General features: G+C 37.5%; 1 protein-coding gene across 1 annotated transcript in view; it reads right to left on the bottom strand.

The window, feature by feature from the left end:
* Positions 1–20,245, bottom strand: part of LOC107600086 (ephrin type-B receptor 1-like) — a 75,271-nt gene extending 55,026 nt beyond the window's left edge. The window contains exons 1-3 of the mRNA XM_016291876.1: positions 20,212–20,245; positions 18,475–18,810; positions 5,159–5,283 (exon numbers count right to left, since the gene is read on the bottom strand). Coding sequence (XP_016147362.1) covers positions 5,159–5,283; positions 18,475–18,810; positions 20,212–20,245 — 495 coding nt within the window. The remainder of the gene's footprint in view (positions 1–5,158; positions 5,284–18,474; positions 18,811–20,211) is intronic.
* Positions 20,246–24,608: the final 4,363 nt, after the last annotated feature.

The following is a 24,608-nucleotide window of genomic DNA, read 5'->3' on the forward strand; positions in this document are numbered from 1 at the left end:
TTTATAATTTTTTTCTTTTTCCTGTCCATGACCCCATCAGCAGTTCATTTTTGGGTTGTGATCCACCACTGGTTTAGATATAAACTGATAACCAGCCGAGTTATGAGAAGCTAATGAACAGGGCTGTAGCAACCTGTACGCCTGCTGAACATTTAGACAAGAAAAGCAATCAAATGCCTGCTTTACTCAACATTTACAAGAACAGAGAACATGTGTTTGCAGAATCTACATAACCAAAGACAATCTACAGATAAAACTCCCCCGTTTCGCTACTCCAGAGTCCCTGTGCATGTATAACGTTACACGGATCTCATTTGCCAAGTCTAAACTAAGTCACGCATATTTATATTGGCTTTGCGGCTGCTAAAACGTGAGTCAGAGCGCCTTTCTGACATGGTACAACATAATCACATACAGCTGTGGAACTCGATCGCGTGGCAGGATGGCTTCAATCAGGACTGAAACTTTAAATCTTACCCACAGTTCTCTCCTCCAGCGCCGCATTTTTATATTTATGCTGATTTAGCCACCGAATTTGATCTCATGCCTGAAAAATGGACTTAGGTTGTCACGGTGGCTTAGAGAATAAGCATCTGCCAGTCCTGCTGGCAAGCGAACCGTAAAAAGACCCTCGGGCGGAATGGCGCTGATCTCATCTTGACGGATGCAGTGCAGGGAGATCGACTCGAGCTAGTGTAATGTATTCACATGTATGACTCCTTCACTAGGTGCTCTTTTTCGTTATTTATAATCTGACAGTTGATCATATTTCTTGTCCTTTTTTTTACATGTAGCATTATAGTTTTCATTTCTGAACCATGAATTTCACCAAACACAATTTGCAAATATGATTCCTCAAACTGGTATATGAGCTTGTATTGGATTACTAGATAATAGGCCACACCCATTCTGCATCTCAGTGAACCAATCAGAGACCAGTCATACTGACAAAAACACATATATTGGAAATTGTGTTAAATAAAGAATAAGAATCAAATCAAATACATATTTATATTCAAAACAGCAATAGGAACCATTCATAAAAAAATAAAAATAAAAAAACAGCCAGACTACATTAAACATTAAACAGGTTAAATATTGTGTTGGGTTGCCAGTTGATGTCAAATTTATTGTCCATATATATTGGTAACGATAAATGATACAATTATTCATAAAATAAAATATATGGGAAGCATTTTCTACTGTTGAAATATTATTATTAGTAGTAGTATTGTTTTTTTTTCCTCCCATCTGTGACCCCATAAAAAAGATCTGTGGTCAATTTTTTGGTTGTGATAAACCAGTTGAGAAACACTGATACAGCCAAGCCAAAATGTATTCAGACACATTCTACATTTCTCACATTGTCAGAGTTTATTCAGAACAAATTCATCTTGACAATGTCAGATAACTTTGATAGAAAGGTATGCAATGAATTAGACTGTCAGCTGTTAAATTTAAGTATACAATTAGATAACACCAATTTAGGTCAACCAATTACCAAGCAATGCTTAATATTGTTCAGTCTCTGGTGTAAAAAGGTTGCATAAGCAATTAAAGAAAAAACACTTAAGCAAAACATGGACAGGTCAAAGTGTCTGAATAATTTTTGGTCCCAAATTTATCAATTTTACTGGTAGTCCACTGTACGAATTTTGCTACCCTCACTTGCATAAATGAACTATAGTGTCCTGCACCCGCTAGTAAAAAATAAAATAAAAATTATATCTGGTGTCTGAATAATTTTTGGTTTGACTGTATGTATGTGTATATATATATACTATATATTATACTTCAAAAACCATACATACTTGACATTTTGAGAACTATATATGCATAGTATACCAAGATTACAAATATATTTGGTTTTTCACGTATAACTGGTCTCTGATTGGTTCATTGCATTGCAGAGTGGGCGTGGCCTGTTATCAAGCAATCCAATACAAGCCCATAAACATTGCAAACTCTGTGACAGCCACTTTTCCACCATCACGCTGCTTCTTTACACCCTCTCCTAATCAAAACCATGTAAACAACCTTTTAAAAAGCTGTTATAAAAGCAATATTTCAAATATATTTGTAAAACACAAACGCAATTGTAATTATAAGCTGTCAAAAAGCAGATGAGGTTGAAGCACTGCAAACAAGCATTGTAACGTGTTTCCCACATCGCGCATGCTTTCATGCCCAAAAGAAAGCCGCATTAATGATATTTTCTGTATACGGTGTCTGATTCTGAAGTACCTTTCTCCTTCTCGCCTGTTTTATAAATCAGCATATGATTACACGACATGCATATTTATAAGGAAATAAGTGCTGCACTTGTGCTATTTGCATTTGAGTAAACTATTGTCGAGAGGAGAGAATTATCCCGGATATAGATATTATTATCCCCGAGCTTTTGATTAAACCAATTTTCATAACGCAGCTCATTTATCTCACCAAACATCATTGAAGAAAAGACAATAGTCAAAGATTTGTCCTTCAGAGAAATATGCAGTTCAGTGTTCGCAGACTTCAGTCATTACACGAAACAGAAAGTCAGTGCAAGTGTTCACAAATTTCGGTTTCTACTAATCAGTGCTGGGTGGAACAACTTGCAAAATATGCTTTCAATTAACAATGCTTAATTTCAACTAGAAAAAAATTATCGAAATAAGAGTTTTGTTAAAAATGAGTGTGCTTTCTTTGATTTGGCTGATAATGGAGATTGTACATTGTATTGCGTATTTATTCATTGTATATTTGCAATGATTTTGCTGGTGATGTCAAATTAAGCAACACTGTGAATATCACAATGATTGTAATGCACTTTCATTAGGACATTATTTTCTAGAAGAGTTCATATTAATAAAAATAAATAATATATACACACATGTATATGGTACTGTTCAAAAGTTTGTGGTCAGTGCGATTTTTTACTTTTGTATACTTTTATTCAGCAAAGACACATTTAACTGATCAAAAGTAACAGTAAAACATTTATAATGTAAGATTTATATTTCAAATAAAAAAGCATAATAAAGAATAGAGCACTGACTCAGCATATTAGAATGATTTCTGAAGGATCATGTGACATTGAGAATTGGAGTATTTGAGGTAAAATAAAATAAAATGTGTACTGTATGGCTGTTCAGTCTAATTAATTAGTAAAACCATCCATTACAATCTAAAAAAAAAATCTATATATTAATAATTAATAACAGATTACTTCACTCTAAACCTGACTTCTTATTGTGACTTCGCCAATGCACCACAGAAAAGCTGACCTTGAATAGCCAGTGTACTTAATAAAAACATCAGAATGGCTGTCATTTGAATGTGTTTGTATGACAGCAATGTGTAGAATATTACTACAGCCCTTCATAATGTACAGACAGCTTTGAATATACCAATCTCTCTGGAAATATATGAGGGCTGGAAAATATAATGTGTGAAAGTGTTTTTATCAAACCTTGGCCGAGTACATGATGCCAGCCAGCCAGGTGGAGATATATAGACATGATAGCAATATTTCAAAGGAACATCAGACGGGGAATATAGGCATAACTGCTGGCGAGAGCGTGTATATGTGCGTAATTTTGTGTGTGCTCTGCCGTGATGTCTCTAAAAGGGGTGACTGCTGTGGAGTGTGTGTGTGTGTGTGTGTGGCGTTAGGGGAGGCTCTGGAATCATTAGGTGTAATTGGTGTGAGAGGGTCTGTGTTCCAGCATCTCTCTGTAGGAACCGGCCAGCAAAACAACTGAACCCCACCCCCTCCCCGCCAATGCTGTCGCCTAGCAACCCACTGTACCGCACTTCCTCATCATGACATCACAAAGGGGTCTGTGAGTTCACTGCACTAATAAAAGTCTCGCGCACTTTAATGCCCTTTGAATGTAACGTGTACATTCCCTTGGAACTGGAATCATGGCGGAATTTCATGTGAAGTCCACTTCGCAGGGCACTTACGGTCGAATAAGACAACGCGTGAATGCTGCCTGAACAAGAGACCTCCTTACTGAAGGGAAAGTGTTGACTCGTGTCACTATCTCACGAACGCGCTGGCGGATCTCCACCAAATTCGGGGGATCCCTTCAGCTCGAGGAGCCCTCTCGAACGCCACCCTCCGCGCATCGGTAGCCCCCCGGGATCACTAGATCGGTCGGTGCCGAACCGCAAATTTAACCACCCGTAACTCCCGAACCCCGGGGGCTATCCACGCGGGGGTGGTCTCATTTGAAAGAGGGCCTCGAGACGTACACTCGGTTCACATTCGAGAGGGTTCCTTGAGCTGAAGAGATCCCCCGAATTTGGTGCGGATTCGCCTCGCCGTTATGGAGATATGGCCGTTCAAAGTTTCAATGGTTTTCCATTGACTTGAGCTTTAAAGCGTTTCATCCAGGTCGCCAGTAGCAAACTCTGCTGGACAAACTAAGTAATAACACCGTTTTAAGCATTCTATCTGCATTATATGTTCTGTAAAACAAATTTTTCATATCGGCGGCATATTCACCGATACCGATATATCGGCGACAGGCTCATATCGGCCGATAATATCGGCAAAACGATATATCGGTCGGGCTCTAGTTTTTACGGTATTTTTGTTCAAATAAATGCAGCCTTGGTGAGCATAAGAGACGCTTTTCAAAAACATTAACAAACAAATATAAAAAAAAAAAAACACTTAATTATTCCAAACTTTTGGCCACCAGTTCGTGTTCATTGTGGTAACCACCACATTGAAGAGGATACATCTCTAATATTGAATATTTAGTAAAATCCCTATTGGTTATGGAATAACATACTATCAACCAATCATAATTTAGAGTTACTGGCTTGAACAACATTATTAACCAATCATATATCTCTGATCTGAGGAGTATTTTTTGGTTCCTGCAGATCAGCAGAACATGCCTTTGGATAAAAGCATCTGCCAAATTCATAATTCTTGGACGAACAAATGACAGAACCTTCAACTAGTTCACTGAAATGAATCAATTCTACAATGCAGCGAACTTTTGAATAGCACTTTCTTCCATTTGACCCAGTTGCATCCTGCATTAAAAGTGTTAAAATGAAAGTCAACATGTGAAGAACATTCAATAAACCTTGAGGAAGAATCCAGACAAAAGAGCAGTAAGTAGTTTTCCTCCAATGCAGCAAACACACATCTTACCTTCTCATAGTAGAGCAGCTCATAATCGAGAATAATTCCATTGGGCTGTTCAGGCTGTGGCCATGACAACGTGATGCTTTTCATCGTCGAACTGACCTGATGCATTATGGGAACAATGGACGGAGCTGCAAAAGAGAAAGAGAGAGAGAAAGAGAAACCAAGTGAAAAAAATCATTCCAAACAGCCATCTTCCCTGCTGTGCGTACTTAGCTAGTGAATTGATCTGCCACTTTCAGAAATGAAGCACACACACACACACACATACACACACAGTATGATGAAAGAGTCAGACGAGAGGGTGATTGGAGTTGTTTAATAGCTTCGTGAGAATGTGCCCTTTGCAATGAAAGCCCATTTCTCAGTTCAAGCGCTCTGATTGGCTACAGTGTGTTTCTGGCCTCTCCGTCTTTAAGGAAGACACACCTGAGTGAACATGCACAGCCTCTAAATGAACCCACTGCCCATTGCATTCCTCTCTCTCTCTCTCTCTCTCTCTCTCCCTCATTTCCTCCTGTTCTCCTTTGCTTCGTCAAAGTGGTACAACTCTACGCTCAGCTGTTGTAACATCACACACAGCCTGTTTTCACGGGTGAATAGACTGAGGCGAGCATACGGATGTCACACAAGCTACTACACACACACACACATACACACTCGCACCTGCTAAACGACACAAACATGAATGGTCACACACAGACAAACAATTTTCTATTACGTTCTCTCTCACACACACACATTCATACTGGATAAACTTATAAACACACTGAATATGTATTACTCTGTGCTGGTTGAATGCGTGTTTGCGTTAATCGTGTGTCTGCCAAAACTCAAAGGGAGGTTTTCCAGTAGTTTCCTCCTCACAGCTGGCAGGACTCCTCCATCCTGACAAAGATCTGTGACTCTTCTCCTCTCATCACCCTCTTTCCCCTTCAACTCATCTTTCAGCATCCACATGTCTTCCTCTCTTCTTCTTTTCAGCCTCTGGTCCTCAACAGGACGACTGCTTCAACATTAATTACAGTCACACTCCCTGTAGAGAAAAAAATTAAATCTTTTCGACAGCCGTGATTTATAGATTAAAAAAATCTATAACTGCAGTAACAACCCCCCAGTGTACCATACATTTTTAAAAACCACTTTCACAACCCGGTTAATTCATTAGTTTATCTCTCCGTGCAGGAAATTAGAGACTCTACATACTGTGATACACATTGATTAGTCTGTCATATGTCCTTAGCAATTATTTCTAATCGACACTGACTCCAAATACACATGAACAGACAGACTGCAAGATAAGATGGCGCCCAGGCAGCTGGAGTCTTTACCGGTGTTCCCAGCAGCCATTCGTGAGTTTTGTGGACACCATGAGGACGCGTTTCTTCATACTAGCAGTGGAAACAAGGACATTGTGCTTTTGCGTTGCACACAAGCTTTTAAAAAGTTGACAAATATCAACCTACAGACTATATAATGTGCAATAACTACACCCTCCATGCATCTGAAAGGTCAGCCTCTACTCCCACCCCACCTGTCCTGCCGTATGTGCCCAGACCAATAGCACCGAATGCAGTTTGTAAATGCCAAACACTCGCTGGGTGTTTTCTTCTCCAAACCACTGAACCCATCGAGAAACACAAGGCGCCTCCGGGTGAATAAAGAGCCCAGTTCAACGCTTGACCTGTTACGCTGAAAATAACCACAGTCGCCGTGACGACCACTGTGACATTTTTCAGCTCAATCGCTCAGTGGGGAAATTTCGGCCTGTATTTTTTTTTTCTTGTTGATGAAACATTAGCTAATCCTAAATTTATCAGCTATCAATTTTTTTAATATACAGACATAATTGAAGATTTTGAGGTTTTACAATATTTAGCTTTCAAATTCTAAGATAACTATAAAAACAGGTTTTTTTTCATCTTATGACCTTTAATTTTCTCTTTTTGAATTTGTTGAATGTATTATATACTGCCATTCAAAAGTTTGGGATCAGTAAGATTTTTTTTTTTTAATTTTTTAAGAAGTCTCTTATGCTCACCCAAGGCTTACATATACAGAAAAAAAAACAGTAATATTGTAAGATGTTATTACAATTTAAAATAACTGTTTTCTATTTTAATATACTTTCAAATATAATTTATTCCTGTTATGCAAAGCTGAATTTTCATCAGCCATTACTCCAGACATTTCTCCGGTCTTCAGTGTTACATGATCCTTCAGAAATATTTCTAATATGCTGATTTATTATCAATGTTGGAAACAGTTTTGCTGCTTATATATATATATATATATAGTAACCTATTATTTAAAGAATATACAGTTTAGAAGAACAGCATATATTTGAAATAAATACAAAATATAAATTTTTCAAAAAAAGAAAAAAAATGTACTGACCCCAAACTTGAATGGTAGTGTATATTGCTACAAAAGGTTTCTATTTTGAATAAATGCTGTTATTTTTTAAAACTTTTTATAAACTATTAATTTCAATACTTTATAAACCTAAATGAAGAAGCAAGACAAATTTGTTTACTTTTATTAAAAAAAAAAAAAAATTTTACATTTCAGTTTTCAATTTTTTTTTTAAATAAATTGTTTTAAAAATGAAAGAAAATAAAATCTTAGTCTCTTCACCGGTGTTATATCCCATTGAAGGTAAAGTATAAACAGAGCAACCAATGGATGAAGTGTTTGAGAAACCTGTTTGAAAACAGTAATTTTGCAATTCAACTAAAGGCAAGAAATCACACACTCCACCTTTAAGATTCATTTACGCCGTTCTTTAGCTTTGGACTAAAATAAAAACTCACAAATTACATAACATAATAAAATAAAGTAGGATCCAAAACTGAATAAAAAGCTTTCATTTTGTAAGACTAAAAATTACTAAAGTCAAATATTTAATATTAAAATATAATATTGTAAAAGGTAACAATAATATTAAATATAATCATTTAAATATAAATTATAATATAAAAAAGATTTAAAAAAAAATAATAAAGCAAATAATAATAAAGTGTGTATATATATGCAAGACTTAAACCTCATGAAAAACTTGGGAGAGAAAAAAATTAAATCTTTTCGACAGCCGTGATTTATAGATTAAAAAAAATCTATAACTGCAGTAACAACCCCCCAGTGTACCATACATTTTTAAAAACCACTTTCACAACCCGGTTAATTCATTAGTTTATCTATTTTGAATAAATGCTGTTATTTTTTTAAACTTTTTATAAACTATTAATTTCAATACTTTATAAACCTAAATGAAGAAGCAAGACAAATTTGTTTACTTTTATTAAAAAAAAAAAAAAATTTTACATTTCAGTTTTCAATTTTTTTTTTAAATAAATTGTTTTAAAAATGAAAGAAAATAAAATCTTAGTCTCTTCACCGGTGTTATATCCCATTGAAGGTAAAGTATAAACAGAGCAACCAATGGATGAAGTGTTTGAGAAACCTGTTTGAAAACAGTAAATTCAACTTTTGCAATTCAACTAAAGGCAAGAAATCACACACTCCACCTTTAAGATTCATTTACGCCGTTCTAAAATTCTGAATTCTGAAAGTCTTCATCAAAATCTTACTGTTTTCCCGAAAGAATCTCTGAAATCCAGCTGAGATACAGAGCTGTTCTTCTAAACCACTGAACTGTGCTTTTTCAAACCAACTCTATTGAAACCTCCAACACCCAGCTTTCAAGGATGAAATTAAAACCAGACTGAACTTTAATTAATTAAGACTATTTTATATGTCTTTAGTCTCCTAACCTCCCCATGACTGAGTATCTGCATTCCTTCTCCTGCTTTCCGTCTCTTTCCATCCCCATTGGGCATTTCCATCAGCTACAAGCAGAACACAATTACCGCTTACCTCCGAGACCCCTCCACACGGGAAGGGCCCATTAATGGCAAAAGACTCATTACAGTCTCCAAAACGATAACAATGGAGGAAAGCGTGGCTCTTAAGCATCTATCTGTCAAGAGCACCATTTAACTGTCACACATACATGCCCAGCGGCGGCCATTAGAGCCGCCTGTTAATCAGCTCTATTTACCTCACGTTCTGCTCTTGTACATTTAGGAGAAGGAGGAAAACTCGGCAGGTGTCTGATTCTGTGTTATGATCTTTTTGTTTGTTTGCTCCGACTCTCAGCGTCACAAGAGGAGCCATTACAAGACATTCTGCTGCAGATCGTGTGCTGTCATGTCTGAACCATTGCTCAACGACTCAGTTCAGCTGGAAACAAGCATTGCACTGGAGCACCAATTACACCAATTAACTCCAATTAGACTGGATCAAAACAAGCAAACTAACAGGTGATCCAGACAGGACTAATCACAGTTTAAAGCCCGAGATACACTGCACGATTTTTGGCTGTCCCAGACGAAAGATTGCCATCGTGAAGCAATCGTGGCGATTTCTGTGACCGTGGCTCTTAATCGGTGGTCCTATGTCGTAGAGTGAGAGAGGTTCAAAGACGGGTGTTTTCCCGGTCTTGCGACCAAAGATAGCCTATAGTTTTCTGACAGTTTCAGAAATTCAGCATGATCAACGCACAGTGTGTTTGTTGCAAAGACCTGCGTCTACTCAGCAGCCAATGGAATTGCAACATGAAATTACGTAGATTGATTGATCCACGCGATCAGCGGCGCTACAATTTCAATGCCATGGAGGCAAAAAAAGTAGAAGATATACTGGTAAGTGGGATACCCATAAAGAACAAATTCTTGTTGAGTTGTGGCAGCAGAGGGCATGTTTGTACGATGTGTCCTCTAGCTTGCTATCATGACCGCACCAAAAAGGAAATAGCATGGAAGGAGATAGCGGAGGAACTGCAGCTGCCAAGCTCCCTGTGCAAAACGGGCATCCTAAGTTGTCCTCTTTTCCCGAGCCATGAGCGGGTCCATATTGCCCTCTTCTGCCGGCGCCTCTTCTTTGTTTCAACGCACGTGAAAAGCACAACTGCCAAAGCACGATCCATCTTGATGTACCAGTATTTGTTTACCACTAGCGCATGCTGATGACGTTGCGCTAACGTGTGTCGAAGCCGTTGCAGCCTACGATTCAATAGGTGTCATCATCAAACAGTCTACATGCTTGTCGTACCCAAGTTTAAATGATCCATGTCGCACAGTGTGATAAAGTAATGATCTTATAGGATTGCTACAATCGTGCAGAGTATCCCGGGCTTAAGAGGAAATAGTTGCAAAACAAAGCGAATGCCGAGTACTGAAAACTCATTTGAAAAGACAACAACCAGGGGAAAAAAACACCATGTTGAAGAAATAGTTGCCAAAAAATGAAAAGTCTTTCATCATTTACTCACTTTCATGTCGCGTTCCAAACCTGTATGACTTACTTTCTTCTGTAGAACACAAACGACTGGTTGTTTTTCTCAAAGAAACTGCATTGAATGGACACTAAAACAACACAAAAAGATCCTAAAAGTGATCCACATGGCTTATGAACCACATTTCTTGAAGCCATATGACAGCGCTATGTGAGGAAATTTACATTTATTTACTGGTAATCGTCCCAAATCAGTCTGGCCAAATCATTCTGACCATTTTTTGTGAATTGCGGAAATGATTTGAATCAACAAACTGATTCGTTCACAAAACAAACTTTGCTACATCTGGGGCCAATAATCATATTTTTTTTGTAAATAATGACTGGAATTGTGGGCTGAATTCTTAATACAAAGATACTAAATGGCTACTGAATGAACTACTTTTATGATATGTTTATGGTGTTCCGAGTAGTTTTTAAAAGACAGAAAGCTTCAGGAAAACAGCATGAAAATAGTCCACAGAAGAAAGAAAACCAAACAGGTTTGGAACAAACTAAGTGAGTTAGGGTTCGTTAACACCAAGGACAATAACTATAACAATAACAATATAAATAACAATAACCAGTTGTACCAATAACGATAACAACACAGAGAATGTATATTGTTAGCTTCACTTTCAGTATGTTTTTCCTGCTTTTTTTCCCATTAGAATCCAAAAGCTTAAGCATTTAAAGCAGCAGATGGCATAACTGCATGCATTATTATAATAAACTGAAGTCATCGTCCATTGATATTGATGCTAATATAGTTATCATTGTAGTTATCTTCATAGCTATTGCTCTTGGTGTGAATGGGCCTTAAGTGATGACAGAATCATAATTATTCTGGCAACACTAATTTCCCACAATCTCCCCCACCAAGCTTTTCTATATTATTACAAAACACAAAAACAAATCCCAGACTTTATTTAAATGATTTAACTGATCAACAAGCCAACAGCAGGTCCCTTGATGAACCCCTTCATCATCAACATGCCTAGACGATGAAGGATCATGGGAGGAAAACAAAAATATTACAAACACCAACAATATTCCACGTCCTGTTATTTTCAGAGCAAAAATAACATAAGAGCAAAAATCAGCCTCAAATCCAAAATGAAGCTTCTAATCTACAGAGAGCAACAGAACATAAGAGCTATGTTAAGATATCGCTGCTGGCAGGTTTGTACTGCATTTGGCTTCTGACCGACTGCTTCAGACTCTACAGAGTCTTCACACATCCAAACAAACCCAAACACATTCGCTCTTCTCCTTTTCCTCAAGAGACAGAGGGAGACACTCTGTTTTTAACGCATGCCTCAACAATATCCTTCCTAAATATGTTTATTTATAAGTATGCTACAGCCTGTATCGCTATTAATTTAGCTCATACTTAGTGATAGTTCACCCCAAAAGGAATCAAATATTTTGAAGAACAACACTGGACCGTTTATTGTATGGGGGAAACATCTTTAAATATAAACATTCATGCTGTCAAACGATTAATTGCGATTAATTGCATCCAAAATAAAAGTTTTCGTTTACATAATATATGTGTGTATACTGTGTATATTTATTATGTATATATAAATACACACACATGCATGCATATATTTAAGAAAAATATGTTATGTTTACATATTAAATATCTTTATATATAATATAAAATATAAGAATATAAATATATAAATGTATATACATGCAGATATTTTCAAAATATATACTGTATGTGTGTGTATTTATATATAAATAATAAATATACATAGTACACATACATATATTATGTAAACAAAAACTTTAATTTTGGATGCGATTGATTTCGATTAATCATTTGACAGCACTAAAAACAAAACAAAAAACTTTACATTTATTTATTTATTACATGTATATACTTTTTTTTGGAAGATTGTCAGCTAAATACTATAAAGTTTTACTTTTATATTGGACAAACAGTGCATGTAAAAAAATATTTTATAACTGTGTGTAATGTGGTGTTTGGGTTTGTTTCATGTTCTTGCTTTCATGTCTTTTATTTTTTTAGTTTGATTCATGCTGTCAGTGTCATGTTTCCCTTGCCCTCATGTATCTCTGCCTTGTGTATGTGTCATGTTCTCATTGGTTATTGTCTTGTCATTATCAGTTCAGTTCTGAACAAATGTTCTGTATGTGTTTTATGGCCTTATTTCAATGACTTAAAAATTTTTGTTTTTCACTAAAAACGCATAAGCGTTGTTTTCTCAAAAACACAATCACGTAAATACATGCTGCTCACATATTATTGTAGCCCAGTTTGTGCTGATTATGGTGCTACTAAACTTAGCCATTAAAATGTTTATTAGCAACTGAAAAAAGCCCAAATGTCAGGACATGTCAAAAATTATCCAGGGCCCAAAACACCCTCGGACCCCAGAGGGTTAAAGACATTTTCCAATTTGGTTTGGACAAAAACGTTTCATAGTTAATGCCACGCAATACCCCACACTGGTCACTGGAACAATACATTGACTTTGCACTCCGTTTGGCTGGCTCACCATTTACTGTGGGGATAGTTGATGAGGAATCCTGCTATCCTCCAGTATCCGCCACACCAAAATGTTTACACGTTATGTCTGGGATTATTCAAGTCACGTCAGAGTCTACGGAACCTGCTCACGTCATGCCTGCCAAGCCACAGCCTGCTCACGTCATGTCTGCTACACCAAAGCCTGCTCACGTCATGCCCGCTACTCCAGGACCTGCTCACATCATGCCAGTTAAGTCAAAGTTTACTCATGTCATGTCTACCAAGTCAAAGCCTGATCACATCCTGTCTGCCAAGCCAGAGTCTGCTAACGTCATGTCTGCCGCCCCAGGGCCTGCTCACGTCACGTCTGCCAAACCAGAGCCTGCTCCCGTCATGTCTGCTACGCCAAGTCCTCTTCACGTCACGTCTGCCAAGCCAGAGCCTGCTCACATCATGCCGGTCACTCAGGAGATTCTTCACAATATGGCCGCCATTGAAGAACTTCATTGCAAGATGGCCGCCACACAATAGTCTTTTCGCAAAATGGCCGCCCTTTCAGAGTCTCGTCACGTCTCAGCTGATCTTCCAGAGTCTCGTCACGACATGGCCGCCACGCCTGAGTCCCCGGCCAAGATGGCCGCCACGCCTGAGTCGGACACGGAGCTTGGGCTTGGACTGAAAGGTCTCATTGCTGAAAGGTCTGACAGTGCTCTCAAGCCCAACGGTCCCAGAGGTCCTGCTGCCCTCACTGTAATGGCGGTTGCCATTTTAAGCGTGTGGGCTGTACATTGCGCTCAAAAGGTCTCTCATGTCCATAAATCTGCTCCGGAGGCCTTTCCTGTCCAATAATCTGCCCCGGTGAACTCTTCTGCCTATGAGTCTGTCTCAGAGGCCTCTTATATCCATGAGTCTGCTCCAAGAGCCATTCCTGTGCATGAATCCACTGCAGAACCTCCTGAGGTGGTGGCGTCCACTCACAAACTAACTGTCTGCCCTGTCACGGCCACAGAGGCTGTTCACAAACTCACAGACAGTCTTGTAGGCCGTTCATGAACTCACTGCCTGCCCTGTCACGGCCATGGAGGACGTTCATGAACTCACTGTCTGTCCTGCCATGGCCAAGGAGGCCGTTCATGAACTCACTGTCTGCCCTGTCATGACGAAGAAGGCTGTCCATGAATTCACTGCCTGTCCTGTTACGGCCAAGGAGGCCATTCAAGAACTCTCTGCTTGTTCTGTCTCAGTCAAGTGGTCTGTCCATGTCTCTGCTCCGCCATGGCTTCCTGCTCTGCTGTCACCACCCGACCGCCCTGCTCTGCCTGCACCGCCATGGCTGCCTGTTCTGCCTGCTCCACCATGGCTCCCTCTTCTGCCTGCTCCGCCATGGCCCTATGCTCCTCTGGATCTGACCTGGTGGTCTCTTTTCCATTGTCTGTCATTGCCCCATGATCCTGGTCCACCACTGCTCCTAGCTCCAGGCCCGCCATTGCTCCACACTCCAGGTCCTGTTCCTCTTCATGGGCCTGGCCCTCCGTCCCTCCCCCAGTTCCGCCTCCACTCCACCACCTTCCTGGACATGTTGGATTGGACTTAGAGGGGGGGGGTGTAATGTGGTGTTTGGGTTTGTTTCATGTTCTTGCTTTCATGTCTTTTATTTTTTAGTTTGATTCATGCTGTCAGTGTCATGTTTCCCTTGCCCTCATGTATCTCTGCCTTGTGTATGTGTCATGTTCTCATTGGTTATTGTCTTTCCATGTGATTATCAGTTCTGTTTTCTGATTGGTTGTCTTAGTCATGTGTCTTGTTTCCCATTGGTTTGTTCTTGTCATGTGACCCTCATTGTCTGCTATAAGTATCCATCATGTTGTCATTGTGCCTTGTCGTGTATTGAAGTTGTAACCCGCTATCGGTGAGTCTAGTCTGTTTGTGCCTCGTCAAATCTATTCATGCCAAGTCAAGTCTGTTCATGCCTCGTCAAGTCTGTGTATCTTGTTTGGATTTTGGGTTTCACCTTGTTTGAATAAAACTGCACTTGGGTTCTCACTACGCTCGCCTTCAAGGGACTGATTCATTACATTGTGTTAAACTGTAATTTTTCATTAATATTAAAAAAGCCAAATTTTTCTATTTTATAAATTCTAAATGAAGACAAAAACTTATTTTATATACCATATAACATTTTTTTAATTAATTATTGTTTTGATTTTAAAAAAACAAACAAAAAAAGTTTTTTGCAGTAGTTTTGTATAGTTAGAAGGGGTCAGTCAACCAAAAAGAAGATGAAGAAAATAGATATTTTGAATGAATTTAATGAATGAATTGAATGAATGAATGAATGAATGAAAGAATGAACGAACGAATGAACAAATGAATTAATTCTATATATAAAATGAATGTCATTGGTGTCCAATATTGTTTGGACCCCATTGACTATTTTCATGAAGAGGGGAGAGAGAGAGAGAGTGAGAGAGAGAGAGAGAGAGAGAGAGAGAGAGAATTTAAAACAAGGGAAAAAATTCTATATATTTTCCATTTCAAAGAAGAACAAAGTATTTGATTTTTGGAACTATTTCTTGAAGAGAAAGGGTTTTTCAGAATGCCTGAGTATTAAATCTCAATCAAACATAAAACAAAGTATCAAAGTTACACACATGAACCTCAAACTTTGTGATTTGAGTAGAGTTGTGCTTTTTTAAGCAATAAGATGGACCTGAATAATAACTAGAGTTTGTAATATTATATTGGGATAGACTCTTTTCACCTGAATGTGTTAAAACACTCAGAAAACTTTAGCAACCACACAGGAAGTGCTTCTTCATGAGTGAGTACCACTCTACTGAAAAGTCTAGTTAAATTTTCACTTGTGCTGTGAAAAAAACAAACGAAGAAAGGAGACGAAACACTGCCGTACACTGAAACTTAAATTGTTCTCATAGCTGGCACTGAACGTTTCCACAGTTTGAGGATGAAAATCTCCCCCACACGTTAAATTATCCACAAGCGTTGACTTTGATCCGGGAGGGGGCCGCGATGGAAGCCGCTAAACTCTCAGCGCTACAGTTTTGGGTGCCCTCATTTCAGGGCTGAATGTATTAAGGAATAGTGACACGATCAAGGCTGTTTTTCATACTGGTCCCGCTGATAAAGATGAAAGCGTCGAACCAGACGAATGCGTCCCGGCGAGATCCGCACAAACTTTTAACATACCAACTGCTGTGATGCTTCTGTAGAGCTTTTCAGTGAAAGCAGGAAATTGAGATGACAGGGGAAGTGAAGGAGGTGGAGAAAGATGGGCTGCCCTCAAAAAACTGAAAGAGGAGCTCTCAAGGAAATGATGAGGACGCATATCTTTTAGCGCAGGTCAAACTAGGTGATGTTTTCAATTTTGACTCTCTGCACAGTCCAGCGAGCAGCTCTAAATGTTGAAACTGAACACTTCGCTCTTCTAATATCATCCCATCAGTGATATTGAGGCCAAATGACCACTTGGAGCCTTTTTTAACATGAATGAAACTAGAAACTAGATTGGTCAAGGTAATGAAAATGTAATGAAAGTAGAAACATAACTGGTCAAAATGCATATAAGTATGTGACAGAACATAAAAAGGGGAAAAACATTCTTCCGGCACAATGGTATTGGTTAAAGAAAAAGTTACAATTAAGTACAATTTACCTTGATCTTCATATTCAAAAAGTTCTCATAAAGGCTCTTAATGCATCGTGTTTCCTTCTGGAGCATCAGTGAATGTTTTAACCTTTTTTAATAGTTGTGTTTGAGTCCCTCAATTGTCCTCAGTTTGAAAAGATGGATCTCAAAATCATACAGTCACTGCTGGAAAGTGTTCAAATATGCAAAAGATGCTGGAAAACTGAAGAATCTGCAGGACATGGAGGATTTTTCATGGAGGAACAATGGTCAGTTTAACTGTTCAGAAGAAACAAGGGACTCATGAACAACCATCACAAAACAAAAAACAGTCGTAGATCATCCAGGTAACCACACACAGTATTAAGAACCAAGGGTTCCCAAACTTTTGAATGGGGTTATTTTAATAATTTAAGCAATTTTTTTGTCTTGTGGACTATATGTAAACATCTTTTATGTAAAATATCTTACTCAGGACAGTACTAAATAAAAAAATAACATGCATTTTGTATGATCTCTCTTATTTTGTTAAAATTATTCACATTTTCACAGATTCTGCAAGGGGTTCCCAAACTTTCGCATTTCACTGTACTATATATACAATTTAAAAAATAGCATGGATATATAAGAAAAAATCAAACAGTTACTATAAAGTACAATAAATAAAAAAAATTAAATAAAAATTATGAAACAGCATACATTAATAATTTTAGAAATGTGAAAATTTTTGTACTAAAGAGTATTATTATATACAGTATCTCACAGAAGTGAGTACCCCCCTCACATTTTTGTAAATATTTTATTATATCTTTTCATGTGACAACACTGAAGAAATTACACTTTGCTACAATGTAAAGTAGTGAGTGTACAGCTTGTATAACAGTGTAAATTTGCTGTCCCCTCAAAATAACTCAACACACAGCCATTAATGTCTAAACCGCTGGCCACAAAAGTGAGTACACCACTAAGTGAAAATGTCCAAATTGGGCCCAATTAGCCATTTTCTCTCAATAGACATTAATGGCTGTGTGTTGAGTTATTTTGAGGGGACAGCAAATTTACACTGTTATACAAGCTGTACACTCACTACTTTACATTGTAGCAAAGTGTAATTTCTTCAGTGTTGTCACATGAAAAGATATAATAAAATATTTACAAAAATGTGAGGGGTGTACTCACTTCTGTGATATACTGTATGTATACATATATATATATATATATTAACAGTGTGTCTGTTTATATATACACACATATATGCACACACAAACAGTATTAGTAATGACTACTGTATAAATATTACTATATAAAAATAATAATAATAATAAAACGATAACAGGAGTTGATGATGGAGGGAACTTTCGACCTTTTTTTTTTTACTAAAGATTACTATATTACTATATATAATTAATATATCCTATTATTAAAGATTACTATGTCACTAAAATATTACAAAAACATATTGCAATCACACAAGACACCTGTCACTCTTTGCCTCTTAAACTTTTTATTTTCAAACTTTTCCTTTTAAATTTTCACTGGTAGAAAAAACAAAAAACAAAACAAAACAAAACAGCAAAAACACCTAAACTAGTTTAAATCAAGACCAATAAAAACCAATTAAATCAGTTAAACCAATAAAAATACTGAACCAGTCAAGACATTGCATCTCCAACAATGACCATCTTGACTAGCTTGTACACTGTTCAATGCTAAACACGGAACGTAAACCAGTCTAAACTGGTTCTTCATTAGCATGGTTTTTCTGTTACTGCTGTGGACTGCATTGATTGCATAAGCTTGTTTAATCAAGCATAATCTTATCATAAAGTAATCACTCACCAGCCTGGTTGGTTGTGATGTCTATGGAGACATGCTGGGCAGGATACGGGCTCTTGTTGGTGACGCCGTTGACCGCCTGGATCTCAAAGGTGTAGAGAGTGTGTGCCAGCAGGTTACTGATGAAGACTCTGGATTCGGTCAGTCCCAGCTGCCGGGGCTGAAACTCAACGTTATCATCGCAATGGGAGCAGGAACGACGGTCCGCCTGGCATTTCTTACAAATAATATTATACACGACATCATCACGGCCGCCTGTCTCGCGCGGAGAGTGCCACTCCAGAGTCACAGATGTCTCATTCACAATGGAGATGACGTTTCTTGGTCCAGAAGGAACACCTGATGAGAAAGTATGAAGACACGTGAGATTCACTAAGCAAACTATGAAAATGTTGCTGCTAAAGAAATGATAACAGCAAGGATATCATTTGCATTTGTCTAGGCACTTTAAATTACATTACTGTAATTACAGTGCTGTAATTACAAGTCTTACAATGGATTTTTATTAAATTACACTTTTTACACTTGAATAATAGAAAATGACTCTTTTTAGATTCATTTTGTGAGTTGAAAAACTAATGCCTTTAGAAGACATATAATTGCATGATATGCTTACCACAGTGAAATAATTAAAGCATGAGAAAATGCATGCAAGAATGAGAGCACTTTTCTTTCATGAGTAAATGAAAATCATTTTAGCATTTAGCATTCTCCTCTTAAAGGAATATTTCACCCTGAAATGAATTTCTGCTATAATTTAGTATGCTTCACGTCACTGCAAACCCATATGACTTTCTGTCCTCCACTGAACACAAAAGGTGAAATTTAAGAGAAGTGTACTGGTCACGCTTGTTCATGCGATTAGCCTACAAAGAATGGAGACTAGAGCTGTGAAGCTTAAAAAAAATGAAATTATGAAAAATTACCCTATACAAGTTATACACTGTAGCTACATTTCCAAGGTTTCTGAAGTCATATGATAGCTTTGTATGACAAACAGACTAAAATTTCGATCACCATTTTAACTGATTATCTACTAGGATGACTGAATCAAATAAAGCTGAACTGAAAAACAGAATCAGTTTGATTCGTGAGTGCATGAATCACTTGAACAGAATCAGCCGACTCATTGAGAAGATCGGTCTTAAGTGATTCACAAATCATCTTTGCTTCTCTCAAACTGCCAAGATTTATGAAAAAAGGCCTAAATCTGGTCTGTATGAACCACTTCTCAGTCCACTTCTTTTGTGCTTCATGAAAGAAATTAAGTCATAAAGGTTTGGAATGGCATGATGGTAAGTAAATAATGATTTCTGAAGGATCATGTGAGACTGAAGACTGGAGTAATGGTTGATAAAAATTCAGCTTTGCATCACAGAAATAAAATACATTTTAAAGTATATGAAAATAGAAAACCATTATTTTAAATTAAAATAATATTTCACAATATTGCTATTTTTCTGTATTTTTGATCAAATAAATTCCACCTTGATGAGCATAAAAGTTTTCTTAAAAACATTACATAATTGTCTCTCAGCTATTAATGTTTCAATTCCCTGTGGCATTTAATTACATCTATTTTTATTTTTTCACTTGAGCTAAAAGTCAGCTGTTGATATGTGACAGTAAATATACATTTTCTACTCGAGTCGACTTCTAGAAAGTCTTACATAATGGAGCTGTGTTGTGCGTTTCCTTTTATCTGTGGTCCCAGAGTGATGTGTAACTGTTTATAATTACCATGCAGAGTGGCGGCCCCCGAGCGGCCGTACATCAGCCCACTAACTCAACACTGAGAGTGGCTTTTCCTCGCCAGTCAGAATAAGGGATAAAAACAAGGTTTTAGTAAAGTCTTTTATCCCAACCTCCTGGATTCATTCCTACACATTCGCCTTCCCACTATAGAGCCGCAGGGAAAAACCATATTGTGTTTCTGATAAAGCAATGACTTCCCCCAGCGCGCAGAACATCCGGCCAGGAACTGAGGATTTACAGATCACGGAAAGGTTGTGATGTTAACTATAGACCGCAACAGAACCAGACGAGAGCCAGGAAAAACTCTGGAACGGATATTAGGTTTGATTTTCGTGACCAGCCACTTCCACAAGAACATTTGAGTGAGTTCTCCTTGAAACATCAAACCTGGCCAGGAGACGTTCCAGCTCTTGAAGCAAGAGAAGAATGATTTCACTCAGACCGAGACACAATGAGCTATTGTGAAGGCAGTGTGAAGGCAGTGCCTTGTGGGATAGATCAGGGGCTACTGGGACCCTAAACTGGGAGAGCCGATGACAGAACTGACCTCGAACTCTGGCGACCCTGATGATTAGCCAATCAGGAGGCTTAAACTTGAACAGAAGACTTCTGACAGCTACACACAAATGTACAGACACACACACACACATACACACACATATATATATATATATATATATATATATGTGTGTGTGTGTGTGTGTGTGTGTGTGTGTGTGTGTGTGTGTGTATTAATAGATGGATGGATACATAGATGTGTGGACATGAAGAGATAGAATGATAGAACAACAGACGGATGGATGGATGGAACGATGGATAGATAGATAGATAGATAGATAGATAGATAGATAGATAGATAGATAGATAGATAGATAGATAGATAGATAGATAGATAGATAGATAGATAAACAAAACAAAAGCTAACAAAGCAAAAGTAAAGCTGACAAAACAAAAGTAAAATAATTACCAAAAAAAAACAAAACAAAAAAGGTTTTTAAATTATGTCCCAAATTTGGAAGGTAGCAGCAATGTCAAACCCCACAGAAAATTAAAAGAAAATTACATTTTAAATTTGACTTCCTGATGTTAATAGTCAACATTTTCAAAAGGCAATGAACCTCCACTGACTCCATTCACTTTTTACACTGAAAAAGGAGAAAAAAGTTCCTCATAGTCACAGGCTGTATTTTCTGCCCTATTCAGGAAACGGTGCACAGATATTTTCAAAAGGTCCGTGAGGGTCCATAAAGCAGCGGCTCTTTCTGCTCTGTTAGCAGGGAGTGTTTCATTCAGACAGTGAGCTGGTCACTATCCAAACAGCGAGGCTTTGCTTACACCACAGTTAACACCCAAAGCACTGTTTGATTAGGTGCTACGGCAGCAAAGATGTCTTACTCACTATATCTCACAGTCAGGCTTAAGAAAGGCAGAGGGAAAAAGGCAGAGAGTGAGAGACGGGAGGAGAAAAAGAGCAAGTGAAAAAGATAGATAGATAAACAAAACAAAAGCTAACAAAGCAAAAGTAAAGCTGACAAAACAAAAGTAAAATAATTACCAAAAAAAAACAAAACAAAAAAGGTTTTTAAATTATGTCCCAAATTTGGAAGGTAGCAGCAATGTCAAACCCCACAGAAAATTAAAAGAAAATTACATTTTAAATTTGACTTCCTGATGTTAATAGTCAACATTTTCAAAAGGCAATGAACCTCCACTGACTCCATTCACTTTTTACACTGAAAAAGGAGAAAAAAGTTCCTCATAGTCACAGGCTGTATTTTCTGCCCTATTCAGGAAACGGTGCACAGATATTTTCAAAAGGTCCGTGAGGGTCCATAAAGCAGCGGCTCTTTCTGCTCTGTTAGCAGGGAGTGTTTCATTCAGACAGTGAGCTGGTCACTATCCAAACAGCGAGGCTTTGCTTACACCACAGTTAACACCCAAAGCACTGTTTGATTAGGTGCTACGGCAGCAAAGATGTCTTACTCACTATATCTCACAGTCAGGCTTAAGAAAGGCAGAGGGGAAAAGGCAGAGAGCGAGAGACGGGAGGAGAAAAAGAGCAAGTGAAAAAAGAGGAGGTGGGCCATATCTGGAACTAGGCCAGAAGATGTGTGTGAAGAGAATGAGGCCATGAGATACAGCCAGCTCTAACACAATTAGCCGGTTCCCAGAGGAAATCCACACACACTAAGAGCAACTTCACTACATACACACACACACACACACACACGCACAAACACCACTATAAATGACATATGCACAACTGCACTCATACTGTACGTTTACCTCCTGGTATGCTATACTGTATGTGTGTGTGCATTCTCGAAGAAAGACCACCATTGCAGGATGGCATTTTGCATATGATTATTCTGCATTACAGAATGACATTGTTGTTGTTCTGTACCGATGAGGTCGGCCCCGGTTCTTACTGTATATCTTCAGCATCCTCCACAACTAAGCATTCAGAAACAGCCTGTAAAATAGGGAATCGCCCCACTGTGATAAGCACTAATTTTGTGGGCCCGTTATCACAAATACCCGATTAGTATAATTCCTTTAGTGAATGGGGTGCTAAAACTAACAGACAGTGTGTGCAAATTAATCGCGCTATCAGTGGGCGCAGTCTTGAGGAATTTCACTTTATATTGATATAAACTGGCATACTGCATAGTATATATAAACAAACAATTGCTCAATTTTGTAGCCGAAATGTTTGTGTAATAAATTTTATGTTGAATCAAATGAAATATTTCTTTCTAAAGCTACGTTTTTAATGTCTACTTGACACTTTTCTCGTTAAATAGAATAATAATGGCTTTAAATTATCTTTTTTTCTCTCTCTTACATACACACACACACACACAACTGCTGAAAATCAGTGTTAATTTCGTTGGCTATAATCATTTTCGTCCTAATTTTTGTGTCACTGTGTCACCGCAGTTAAATCGGTGTCTATCATGATAAAACCTTAATATCAAACCTATATAATGAGTTTGGACATTTTAGAGAAATGCTTAATAAATGCACCGTAACTAAACCCATTAGATTTTAGCCGACTAAATTTACTGTAGATTTAGTCGACTAAAATCGTATGATATTTAATCGACTAAAGCTAGACTAAAATGAAAAACAATTCAGAAATATGACTAAAACTCAATGGCATTTTAGTCAAAAGACTATGACTAAAACTAAATCAAAATTTGCTGTCAAAATTAACACTGCTGAAAATTCAGCTTTGCATCACGGGAATAAATTGCATTTTCAAATATTTTCAAATAGAAAATGTAGTTATTTCAAATGATTATAATGTATTACAATATTGCTGCTTTTACTGTATTTGTGATTAAATAAATGCAGCCTTGGTGAGCATTAGAGAGACTTCCTTCAAATATATTTAAAAACTCTTACTAACCCCAAATGTTTAAATGGTAGTGTAAATTGGAGAATAAGTCAATCTAATGACTTCTATTATGGCATATTCATTTATTATATAGATACATATTGGCAACTATTGATGTTTATTGTTGTTTTGGTGAATTTAACAACAATAACTTCTTGTTGAATAGTATGAAAACGTGTCTTTTTAATTAATTTTTTAACTTGGTATTTCATTTTTTTCTGTTTGCTTTCAACATTTTCAATCTATGTGACAACTACGGAGGTTTGACTGAAGAGATTCCTCCAAATATCAAAAAAGAGTTTTCTAACATGCTACCTTTGTTAATGAAATACAGACACCATCAACTTCTTGCAGTGTCAAGCTCACACACACACACACTGTGTTTGCGATGCTCTCTACAAGATTAAAACCAAATCCTGTGAGTGAGTATCAAAGCATCAGAGATGTGAGGATGAGCGGGACAGACACACTGAGGACCAGTGACAGACATGAGGAGATTAATCTGGAAATGGACATGTGGATGATAAGGAATCGACTGGCTGCTGCTTCTGCTGCTGGATTTATTGCACATTTAACTCTCTCTCGCTCAGACACACTGGCAAGAGGCCAACCAGACGAATGCTACCACTTCCTGTTTTGGACGATGAGGATAAATTGGTTTTGTTTTACAACACTTAAAACAAAAAGCTACACAATCTTTATTGAGCTTTTTCTCAGTGGAGTACTTCATGATGCAATTCCGAACTTAAGCGATTATACACTATCATTCAAACGTCTGGGAGTCAGATTTCTTTTTTTTTTTTTTAAGAAATTAAAACTTTTATTCAGGCAGGACAAATTAAATTGATCAAAAGTGACATTAAAAACACTTATGCTGCTACAAAAGATTTCTATTTCAAATAAATGTAGCTCTTATTAACTCTATTAATTTAAAATCCTGAAAAAAAAATGTATCACAGAAATATTAAGTAATACTTCTATT

This window comes from Sinocyclocheilus grahami, unplaced genomic scaffold, assembly GCF_001515645.1.
Source record: "Sinocyclocheilus grahami isolate Dianchi unplaced genomic scaffold, SAMN03320097.WGS_v1.1 scaffold277.1, whole genome shotgun sequence".
NCBI classification, from domain to species: domain Eukaryota; kingdom Metazoa; phylum Chordata; class Actinopteri; order Cypriniformes; family Cyprinidae; genus Sinocyclocheilus; species Sinocyclocheilus grahami.